Source organism: Eucyclogobius newberryi, unplaced genomic scaffold, assembly GCF_026437365.1.
Source record: "Eucyclogobius newberryi isolate DKJ021-1_F unplaced genomic scaffold, fEucNew1.0.hap1 SCAF_8, whole genome shotgun sequence".
Lineage (NCBI taxonomy): Eukaryota > Metazoa > Chordata > Actinopteri > Gobiiformes > Gobiidae > Eucyclogobius > Eucyclogobius newberryi.
In genome coordinates this window covers 30,558,259-30,570,014 of record NW_027316500.1, presented here as the reverse complement: position 1 = coordinate 30,570,014, position 11,756 = coordinate 30,558,259, and the positions used below count along the sequence as shown (strand labels likewise).

The 11,756-nt window shown below is 52.3% G+C and overlaps 1 protein-coding gene across 5 annotated transcripts in view; it reads left to right on the top strand.

The window, feature by feature from the left end:
- Nucleotides 1–11,756, top strand: part of ikzf1 (IKAROS family zinc finger 1 (Ikaros)) — a 61,068-nt gene that overhangs the window by 36,332 nt on the left and 12,980 nt on the right. For 2 of the 5 annotated variants that reach the window (XM_072437058.1, XM_072437057.1), the window contains exons 4-6: nt 5,713–5,970; nt 10,035–10,202; nt 10,894–11,019. In XM_072437058.1, the coding sequence (XP_072293159.1) occupies nt 5,713–5,970; nt 10,035–10,202; nt 10,894–11,019 (552 nt within the window). Of the gene's footprint in view, nt 1–5,712; nt 5,971–10,034; nt 10,203–10,573; nt 10,587–10,893; nt 11,020–11,756 lie in introns of those variants that run through there. The other 3 variants (XM_072437059.1, XM_072437061.1, XM_072437060.1) reach the window with 3 other exon arrangements.

Below are 11,756 nucleotides of genomic sequence, written 5' to 3'. Positions count from 1 at the left end.
TTATCGGCCCCTTTTCCCACTTGTACTTCACACTGACGCTTTAAACACATTACAACAAACATTTGTAATAAGATAACGTACAAAACGACACGGCAAAGAGTAAACCGGGGTCACAGGCTGCTCTGGGGTCACAGGCTGCTCTGGGGTCACAGGCTGCTCTGGGGTCACAGGCTGCTCTGGGGTCACACTCTGCTCTGGGGTCACAGGCTGCTCTGGGGTCACACTCTGCTCTGGGGTCACACTCTGCTCTGGGGTCACAGGCTGCTCTGGGGTCACAGGCTGCTCTGGGGTCACAGGCTGCTCTGGGGTCACACTCTGGGGTTACACTCTGGGGTCACACTCTGGGGTCACACTCTGGGGTCACAGGCTGCTCTGGGGTCACAGGCTGCTCTGGGGTCACACGCTGCTCTGGGGTCACACTCTGGGATCACAGGCTGCTCTGAGGTCACACTCTGGGGTCACACGCTGCTCTGGGGTCACAGGCTGCTCTGGGGTCACAGGCTGCTCTGGGGTCACACTCTGGGATCACAGGCTGCTCTGGGGTCACAGGCTGCTCTGGGGTCACACGCTGCTCTGGGGTCACACGCTGCTCTGGGGTCACACTCTGGGATCACAGGCTGCTCTGAGGTCACACTCTGGGGTCACAGGCTGCTCTGGGGTCACAGGCTGCTCTGGGGTCACACTCTCTGGGATCACAGGCTGCTCTGAGGTCACACTCTGGGGTCACACGCTGCTCTGGGGTCACAGGCTGCTCTGGGGTCACACTCTGGGGTCACACGCTGCTCTGGGGTCACAGGCTGCTCTGGGGTCACAGGCTGCTCTGGGGTCACACTCTGGGGTCACAGGCTGCTCTGGGGTCACAGGCTGCTCTGGGGTCACACTCTGGGGTCACACGCTGCTCTGGGGTCACAGGCTGCTCTGGGGTCACACTCTGGGGTCACAGGCTGCTCTGGGGTCACAGGCTGCTCTGGGGTCACACTCTGGGGTCACACGCTGCTCTTTTAACTGGAGAGAAGCGTTGTGTCTTGTTAATCGTCGTGAATTAAAAGACAGAGAAAAGGGTCATTAGATTTAGACTGAATAGACTCTGATCATTCACACTTTGAGTCGTTCCAACAGAAGCGTTTTTACGTCTGTTTCCAAAGTTCACAAACACATTTAAACCTGCAGGACGTAAACCTTTCAGAAAACGTGAAAGAAAACGTGAATATTTGTTTGCAGGAAGCGGTTCAGGGCGAGTTCCATCCAAGTTTATTGCTCATAGTTTGTTAAAAGCGTCGGTTTTGCGTGTGCAGAAACCTTCCCTCTCGGCACGTTACATTTATAAAGCGTTTTTTTTTTTGCCTCGGCGATATCGGGAACGAGGCGCCGGTTGCAGCTGGCGGTCGGAGCCTGTTCCCGAGCTTCCCTTTCTGTCACTTCTCCATAACTCTTGTGTTTCACTGCACACGGCTCCTTCTGCTTCCCCTTCTCCACAGATCCCTGCACTGTTCCTCTTCTGCGAGCAAACAGACAACACACGGCCGCGGTGAAGCCAGATAGTGTCACCGCCGCGGGGAAACGGTCGCCTACACGGGGAAAACTGCCAAACTGTCATCTAAACGGGAAAACTGTCATCTAAACAGGGAAAACTGTCACCTAAACGGGGAAAACTGTCATCTAAACGGGGAAAACTGTCATCTAAACAAGGAAAACTGTCATCTAAACGGGGAAAACTGTCATCTAAACGGGGAAAACTGTCATCTAAACGGGGAAAACTGTCATCTAAACGGGGAAAACTGTCATCTAAACGGGGAAAACTGCCACCTAAATGGGGAAAACTGCCACCTAAATGGGGAAAACTGCCACCTAAATGGGGAAAACCGCCACCTAAACAGGGAAAACTGCCACCTAAACAGGGAAAACTGCCACCTAAACGGGGAAAACTGCCACCTAAACGGGGAAAACTGTCATCTAAACGAGCCACTGGAGGAAGAGGAACGAGTGACCAAACCTCTGATCACATTTAGAGGAAGTCCGAGCAGACGTTTTGAGGACAGACTTTGGCGTTGGTCGTAAAGCGTCGAAATGTTCAGGTCGACGCCGTAGATAAGAAGCAGTTTAACCGTTTTTTTTTAAATCACGGCACGTACAAAATGCTTTAAAAATGTCCTTTACGTGATTTTGAACCGTGAATCAGGAACAGGTCTGAGTTTGTACTTTCGGTCCGTCCCGCCGCTCCGATATCGCACCGTGACTCGGCCTCTTGCGGTATATTTGTCACACCCTCACTCCCTTCTGCGATTACGTCCGGCAGTTACGTGTTTCTGATTGGATGAAAAGTGCGTCTTAAGTTCAGTTCAGGCGACGGTTTTGCCTCAGTTTTCTGCGCAGCATGAAGAGCATTTAAAGCCACAATATGCAACTTTATAGACCATGAAAATGTTGTAATACTCACCTGTGTGGCATTCCGAAGTATGGTTTTAACTTTCTATTTCAACGGAATTATGAAGTTGACCACGCCTCCAGAAAAGGACGTACTGCGCCTTTAAATTAAAAGCAGGTAAGGACGTTTGGAGCGATAAAGTTGGTTCTGTGTGAAATACAAAACTAGACTCGTGCTTTGTTGAACTTTTTTTGAGTCTAATGCCATGACAGGTTTAGTCTGAAAGCGCTCCTCTGCGTTTTTAAAGTCTGTTTGTCGACACAGGGCAAACAGCGGTACAGAGGTCTATTCAGGCCACGAATGGAGACAATCAGGAGGCAGAGACTTCACCAGAAAAGTCACATGGAGCACCTTTAAAGTGTTCAAAAGTACTCTTGTATGTATACAATTGCAATGGTCAGGAGTGTCTCAAGTGTAGAGCTGTAAAAAGTGCTAATCCTGTGGTTTAGACCTCCACAAACGCGTGAGATTCTTGCATGAGTTTATAGTTCAGATTTCAGTTTAGTCTCCAACGTTGATGCTCTTGGACGTGTTGAAAATATGAACTTTGAACCCGCACGGTCAGAAAGTAGACTTCACGTGACACTTGCGGCCACGAGCACAAAATGGCAGCCGCTGTTCCAGAAGCGTCTCTCGCTGCGACACTTTGACTCCGCTTTACATGGTGCAAACGGCGGCTCGTGTGTGTGACGCGGGTGAAATGTTCAAATAGGTCAGAGTGAGTGTGGTTGTGGTGGAAGTCGTCCCTGTGTTTCACCCAGTCTCTTTCTGTCGCTCACTTCCTGTTTATCGTTTCTGTCTCAGAGTGTGACACAGAGAATGTACATCAGATCAACACCTGCAGCAAACAGCACACTGCCGAGACAGAGACAGGAGCAGAGACAGAGACAGGAGCAGAGACAGAGACAGGGGCAGAGACAGAGACAGGAGCAGAGACAGAGACAGGGGCAGAGACAGAGACAGGAGCAGAGACAGGAGCAGGTGCAGAGACAGGAGCAGAGACAGGGGCAGAGATAGACAGGAGCAGAGACAGGAGCAGAGACAGGAGCAGGTGCAGAGACAGGAGCAGAGACAGACAGGAGAAGAGACAGAGACAGGAGCAGAGACAGGAGCAGAGACAGGAGCAGGGGCAGAGACAGGGGCAGAGACAGGAGCAGAGTGTATGAAATGCCCCAGTGGAGGCTCCTGATATTGCAGCCTTAAGTTCTTGAGTTCTGGTTCTCACACGTCTGAGTTTGGCTCCTCCTTTAAGTTACTTTTAGATGCTGTGAATGTGGAGGTCTCACTCTGAACTTTGACTCTAGGACATTTTGACCAAATGTAGTTTGATGATCTGACACAGGATCTGGATCAGGAGAACTTGGCAGGAGGATTAGCCCGTTGCAGGGGTCCAAACGTTTCACCGTCGGGACCAAGCCGAGGGCCACAGGCCGGTGGTCAATGAGTCAGACGCACTATAACTTTATCCACACTGGGATCCTCAATGTTGGGTCTCTTTACACAGCACCTCGCACGCTTTAGATCTGCCTCAGGAATGTCTGGTAATCCACTTAATTAACCTGAATCAAAATTAAAGGCACAATGGACGATTTTTCGGCGATTTGAGAACTCAGGTGGAAGTGCACATGCCACTCCCCGTGCCCATGCACATGCCACTCCCCCGTGCACACGCCACTCCCCCGTGCACACGCCACTCCCCCGTGCACACGCCACTCCCCCGTGCACACGCCACTCCCCCGTGCACACGCCACTGCCCCGTGCACACGCCACTGCCCCGTGCACACGCCACTGCCCCGTGCACACCCCACTGCCCCGTGCACACGCCACTCCCCCGTGCACACGCCACTCCCCCGTGCACACGCCACACACGTGCGTTTGTTTATTAGCGCGACGCATCGCATCTCGTGTCCTGTAGATTTCCGTCTACTTCTGAGTCAGCTCGAACTGTCTTTCTCCGTCTTCATTTTGTCCCGTACACTGAGGGAACTATATTATGATAGATCAATGCGCTTAGACACGCGGAAACGTGGGACGAACCGCACACGGCTGCAGGTGAGCGGTAGGTGCGTTTTATGATTGATACAGGACTAATCGTCAGTCCACGCCACGAGGAAATAAGACACAGATTTGGGCCAAAAAAATCATCCATTCAACTTTTAAATAGGAATATGAATAATTGATAAAACAAGTCAATTTTTTTTTGCAAGTGAATTGATTGAGACTGTAGCGCAATTTTAACTTTAATAATTCAATATAGTTTGGATCAGATTAGCATTAGCATTAGCATTGATAATAAACTCAGGCATATTAGGTTAGCATTAGCATAGATAATAAATAAATAAACTCCAGTGAAGTAGTTTCGTCGTATGTCAGACTTTAACTCGCCGTCTGTGATTACTCTTGTGACTCATTGTTCGCCGTGTGATATTTAAATATTGGTTATTTTATCGCAGCTCAGACGACAGAATTGAGGCGAAGGTGGATTCCCGGATATTTTACGTGTCGGTGCCGTCGTTTGTGAGTGAGGTCATGATGTAGCAAATCATTAAAATGGCAGTTAAAGATCCCATATCATGCTATTTTTCCCGTTTCGTAGTCTACTCTAAGGACATATTTGATAATAAGTGTAGTGCAACACCCATAACATATTATAAATATCACCCATACCTTGGACCCTCACAAACCCGGACATGCAGACGGCTTAGTTTTAGGTTCGCAAGAGCAATCCACCGCCCACCCCGTGACGTAGTCTCAGCATGGAGAAGGTGGGGGTTTAAACAGAGGCAGAGGCGTGCGCCGGTACACAACGCATGACACAACAGCAGCGTTGGAACTAAAGTAGCGTTTGAACTGTGCCTAAATAGCCGCGGTTCCTCACGAGCGCAGGGGCGGGGGAGGGGGGCGTGTCACAGGTATAGAGTGCGAGTTACACAGGGTAGCACCCGTTGGTCTGCTCATCCGAGGGGAAGGAGAGAGACTGTTCTAAAGACACAAAAAACACTTTGGGCACATGAGGCACCAATATCACAGTAAGAAGGTTAAAAGCTCTGAAAGTCCATTTTGCATGATATGAGCCCTTTAAGAGTCATAGAAATGTGGTCGTTTCATCAGAAAGATTGGTCTGAGGCTGCGTTTGGACCACGGCCCATAGTCTGGACACGCCTGGTCTGATGCACGTGCCGAGGTGCCAGCGAGCGCCACCATGAGACACTTGATTAGCCTCTTTAAGCTGCATGCCCTGGCTCCTCCTGACGCTGCTCCTGACGCTCCTCTCTGGTGTTTTGCAGCCGTTGCCGTAAAGGCAGAGAATGGCGCAGACGCGGACAGTGGCGTGAACGTAGCCGAGGAGGAAGAGTTTGCCGAGGACTTGCGCGTGGTCGATCCGTCCGGGCCCAGACTGAACGGATCTGGGCCGAGTCCGGGACCCAAGGCCTACCCGGCGTCCGGAGGCATCAGGCTGCCCAACGGCAAGCTCAAGTGCGATATCTGTGGCATAGTCTGTATTGGGCCCAATGTGCTGATGGTGCACAAGCGAAGCCACACGGGTAAGACCTCTGCCAGGGCACCACCACATGTCTGAGACGGACAGGGGCGGACAGAGAGGGGGAAGAGAGGGGCCGAGAGGGGCCGAGAGGAGCCGAGAGACCCACTGTGCCACCTCGGCCCAGAAGGTTAGGCTCATGTGTGACATCTTTGGAACAATTTGCATTTATTTGTCAAACTGCAGATGTTTTGAGGTTAAAGGTCACTGTAGCGTCTCTGTTTGAGGGTCGTCTCCATTGACCTTTCATTGCTTTGACCGGAATGTGACACAATTGGTGTTTTTGCACGTTGCAGTACCGAGAACGACAGTCCCTATAATCTCCCGGTCCCTGTTTGGTCAGAGGAACCAGCAGGTCCCCGTGCTCGTGTTCAGCCACAGTGACAGTAAAATGAGCTTCTGTTCAGCGCGGAACATTTAAACATGTTTTTTGTCATTCATCTTTCTCTTTTTGAACAGTAAATCATGCACAAAAACAGAGAAAAAGCTCTGGACTAAAGGTTATTCAGAAACTGTTTTTGGAGCTTTATGTCCTCTTTTGGATTGATAAAGTCTTAAAAATGTTTCCTTACAAAGCCTTGTGTCGCCAAAAGGTCCGACTGGAAAGTAGAAGAACATGAGCTAAAAAAGTGTGGCCCAAATCCTCACATGATACTAACATTTCAAACTCCATTTTGAGACTCGATTCTCCAAAATAATAAGACTGTCATTTCCAACATAAACGACATTAATAGTGCTGTTTTCATGTCGCTTTGTGGTCTTAAACTAGCTCAAGATCTTTCTGAACATATCATCTCCATGGAGACAAGGCCAAGGTACAGGTCAGATCTGTGGAAAGGTGAGCCTGCTTTTAATAGAGTTTATATAATATAATAGTTTTTGTAGCAACTATTAACTTGTAATATCATAAGTGGATCTGGAGACGCATCAAAACATTTGCAACATTTGGTAGAATATTGAGTGATATTTAGCATTAAAACTTTTAAAAATGACCTTAAAAAGAGACAGAAATATGAAGTGTAATGTCAAACAAACATTAATATAGTTTTATATATTTCTGCATTTTTGAGGATCATTTTACGGTCGAGACTTGAACCTGGACAAAAACATTCCAGATGCAGTGTTAAAATATCCTCTGAATATCAATGTCAAGACTCCATACGTCTCCATCACCCGCTCGTTATGGAACATTCCAGAGAGGAGAGCGGTAACATCGCCATGGAGACGAGCACAAAAGTTCAAGTGCACATTCTCCTCGGTGCATGAAATCGCCTCTTTGATTCACCATTAGCCATTGTTTACTGTTTGCTCCAAATTACCACAAAACTCCTCCGATCGTCGTCCCCCCCCCCCAAAAAAAAAGTTGCGCCGCGAAAACTTTGCACCGGCCTCGGCAACCGTCACCGCAGCAGTTGCCGCTCGGATCTGCGCCGAGTGGCAATTACCCGTCTATTAAAAGTTTCTCAAAAATCAAAATTGATATTCTTTTGTTGCCAAGTCAAAACCAGTGGTGCTGAAAAAGGCACTTAACTGTCGGGCCGCGGAAACTAATGAAAAATCAAAACGGAGAATAGGATCGTGCGATGTAAATGCCGGCGCCGCCACAATAAAAGATATAATGAACCGCCGCGTTTTAAATAGGAGCGTATTCAGCGCCGAATCTCTCTCCGCTCCCGAAATGCATTTTTAATGAGGATCCTTTTTATATATTTTTGCTGCTTCACTGGTGACTCTTATATTACGAAACGGTGCGAGGAGAGGGGGGGAGGACGGGGGGAGGGCGAGCGAGGGCGAGTGATGTTTAAGAAAAGGCGAATTAAAACGAGAATGCCACAACAGTCGGAAGGGTTCAGTTGGATATATTGGTTTATTCCAGGGGCGTTGATCAGGAAGACTGCCTCTCAACACAGCCGCCGCTCTCCCCCGACTCCATTTATTCAAATGAGCCTCGAATTTGCATTGTGATGTGCGGGGGGCTCTTAGTAGAGAAAAGAAGAACGATCGGGCGTGGGGGGGGGGTGAGTTCGAGAGGCGCACTCAGGGGGGGAGAAAAATGAGATTCGGAGATCAAATTGACCCACGCAACGGTGCATTACGAAAGCTGGCAGGCGGAGGGAGAGGTTGTTCCATCACGGGCAGACGGCGGCGGCGGCGGAGGAGTCGAGCGGTAGAGAGAGGAGGGGGGGGGGAGATGGGAGACGATGAGACGGGCGAGGGTTGTCATCCGGCAGGCTTCGACCCCCCCCGATCATGGGGCTGTTCCGGGGGGAATGGTGTAGGGCGCTGACCCCGTGTTCCAACAGTCGAGGGCCCATTTCAGCACGATATACGACACAAGGCTGTAATTAAAGAGAGTTTAGGGGGAGGAGAGGGGGGCGTGAGGGGGGGAGGGGCGTGAGGGGGGAGAGGGGCGTGAGGGGGGGAGCGTGAGGGTGGAGAGAGCGTGAGGGGGGAGAGCGTGAGGGGGGAGGGCGTGAGGGGGGAGAGCGTGAGGGGGGAGAGAGCGAGGGGGGAGAGGGGCGTGAGGGGGGGAGCGTGAGGGTGGAGAGAGCGTGAGGGGGGAGAGCGTGAGGGGGGAGAGGGGCGTGAGGGGGGAGGGCGTGAGGGGGGAGAGGGGCGTGAGGGGGGAGAGGGGCGTGAGGGGGGAGAGGGGCGTGAGGGGGGAGGGCGTGAGGGGGGAGAGGGGCGTGAGGGGGGAGAGGGGCGTGAGGGGGGAGAGGGGCGTGAGGGGGGAGGGCGGCGTGAGGGGGGAGAGGGGCGTGAGGGGGGAGAGGGGCGTGAGGGGGGAGGGCGTGAGGGGGGAGAGCGTGAGGGGGGAGAGGGGCGTGAGGGGGGAGAGGGGCGTGAGGGGGGAGAGGGGCGTGAGGGGGGAGAGGGGCGTGAGGGGGGAGAGGGGCGTGAGGGGGGAGGGCGTGAGGGGGGAGAGCGTGAGGGGGGAGAGGGGCGTGAGGGGGGAGAGGGGCGTGAGGGGGGAGAGGGGCGTGAGGGGGGAGAGGGGCGTGAGGGGGGAGCGTGAGGGTGGAGAGAGCGTGAGGGGGGAGAGCGTGAGGGGGGAGAGGGGCGTGAGGGGGGAGAGGGGCGTGAGGGGGGAGGGGGGCGTGAGGGGGGAGAGAGTGAGGGGGAAGAACGGCGGGCGTGAGGGGGGAGAGAGGGGGAAGAGAGCGTGAGGGGGGGAGAGCGGGGGGGGAGAGCGGGGGGCGTGAGGGGCGTGAGGGGGAGAGAGTGTGAGGGGGGACGATTTCCGCCCTCACAATTTCAAGTTCAAAATAAAGCCGCTGTGATTTATGGACAAAAATAAAGGGAATTCAGGCATTTTAGAGGAATTTAAGTCATGAATTCAAATTTTAGCCTTTTTTGGGTTCGACTCTTTTTAGAAGTAAAATCACAACGATGTCGTCTTATGTCGGACCTGGTTTGGATCTGGAGCCACGTTTGAGCCTCATGTGGTCTTCTTCTTTAAATGGGTATTTTTCAGCTCAGTTTGTTTTTCATACCTGACAGTTTGTTCTGTACTGACACCAAGAGGTCATTTTCTCTCTATCGAGACTCAAAAACTGACTGTGAACCGGGACGAGGGGGCCGTTCCACTCTCACACGCCTGGGACACGAGGCAATATTTTGTGACTTTTCCAACGGCATAAATCGTTATTATTGATATAAATTGGGTGAAACGATCAGAATTGGCCCTGCACACGGTTCAGGCGACTGTTGAACATATTGGTCAATGTCTATATAAATGATACATCACTGCTAAAACATCATCTATGCTAATGGCGCGACTCTCCGCCCTCTCTCCGCCCTCTCTCCGCCCTCACTCCGCCCTCTCTCCGCCCTCACTCCGCCCTCTCTCCGCCCTCTCTCCGCCCTCACTCCGCCCTCACTCCGCCCTCACTCCGCCCTCACTCCGCCCTCACTCCGCCCTCACTCCGCCCTCACTCCGCCCTCACTCCGCCCTCACTCCGCCCTCACTCTGCCCTCACTCTGCCCTCACTCTGCCCTCACTCCGCCCTCACTCCGCCCTCTCTCCGCCCTCTCTCCGCCCTCACACGCCTCTGTTCTGTGTTCCAGGCGAGCGTCCGTTCCAGTGCAGTCAGTGCGGCGCCTCGTTCACTCAGAAGGGAAACCTGCTCCGGCACATCAAGCTTCACTCTGGAGAAAAGCCCTTTAAATGTCACCTGTGCAGCTACGCCTGCCGCCGCCGCGACGCGCTCACGGGACACCTGCGCACGCACTCGGGTAAACAGGCCGCCGTAACCTAGCAACCAGTACAGACATGTGTTCAACCTGCGCACGCACTCGGGTAAACAGGCCGCCGTAACCTAGCAACCAGTACAGACATGTGTTCAACCTGCGCACGCACTCGGGTAAACAGGCCGCCGTAACCTAGCAACCAGTACAGACATGTGTTCAACCTGCGCACGCACTCGGGTAAACAGGCCGCCGTAACCTAGCAACCAGTACAGACATGTGTTCAACCTGCGCACGCACTCGGGTAAACAGGCCGCCGTAACCTAGCAACCAGTACAGACATGTGTTCAACCTGCGCACGCACTCGGGTAAACCAGCTGCGGTAACCTAGCAACCAGTACAGACATGTGTTCAACCTGCGCACGCACTCGGGTAAACCAGCTGCTGTAACCTAGCAACCAGAACAAACCAGTGATTGACCTGCGCACGCACTCAGGTAAACCAGCCGCAGTCACCTAGCAACCAATACAAACCCGCTCTCTGATAAACTTTTGTAGTTTAATGCCTCACTTTGGTAACTAAATAACTTCCTTTGATCCTTTTACATCTAGTCTGGGCCACATTTATCTTCTCGCTCGTCTTTTCAGCTTCAGGAAGTGTTTCGGGACGTTGTTGTTGGACGTTGTCACGCGGGACGTTGTCACGCGGGACGTTTGTGATGAATCTTCTTCTGTTGCAGTGGGAAAACCTCACAAGTGTGCGTACTGTGGGCGGAGCTACAAACAGAGGAGCTCATTGGAGGAGCACAAGGAGCGCTGCCACAACTACCTGCAGTGCATGGGCCTCCAGAACAACATCTACTCAGGTCTGTGTCCGCACGCCGGCCCCGCCTCCGGCCCCGCCTCCGGCCCCGCCTCCGGCTCCGCCCCCAGCAGCGTCTAGAGCTCGCGCGGTTAAAGACGCACTACGGAACCTTTCGCCCAGTGGAGGTGTCATTGCTTTGCCCGGAACGTTTCCCAAAATGGCGTTGAACTTGTATTGTCTCCATGGCGACGAGCGGATGACTCAGCCGGCTCGAGTGGCAGGTCAGATCTGTGGATTGGCGGCTCCGTTCCAGTGTCAAGTCGCATAAAAACACGTCTGATTAAATAATAAAGTACGATACCGGTGATTTTTTTTCCGATCCGATACCGACTAATACTACAAAAGTATCGATGGACGGACCAATGACATCTCCATGGAGACGGACAGGTTACATAGTGCACCTTTAATTTCGTCCCATACACAACGGCCAAGCTTTTCTCACACTTCAATAACTATGAAGAGTTGTGATTCAAGCAAAGAACGAGATGTGTGGGCTTTAAAAACACAGAGGAGCTGGACTCAATGCGGGCTGTGAGTGTGTGTCAGAGGTGTGTGTCTGAAGTGTGTGTCAGAGGTGTGTGTCTGAAGTGTGTGTCAGAGGTGTGTGTCTGAAGTGTGTGTCAGAGGTGTGTGTCAGAAGTGTGTGTCAGAGGTGTGTGTCTGAAGTGTGTGTCAGAGGTGTGTGTCTGAAGTGTGTGTCAGAGGTGTGTGTCTGAAGTGTGTGTCAGAGGTGTGTGT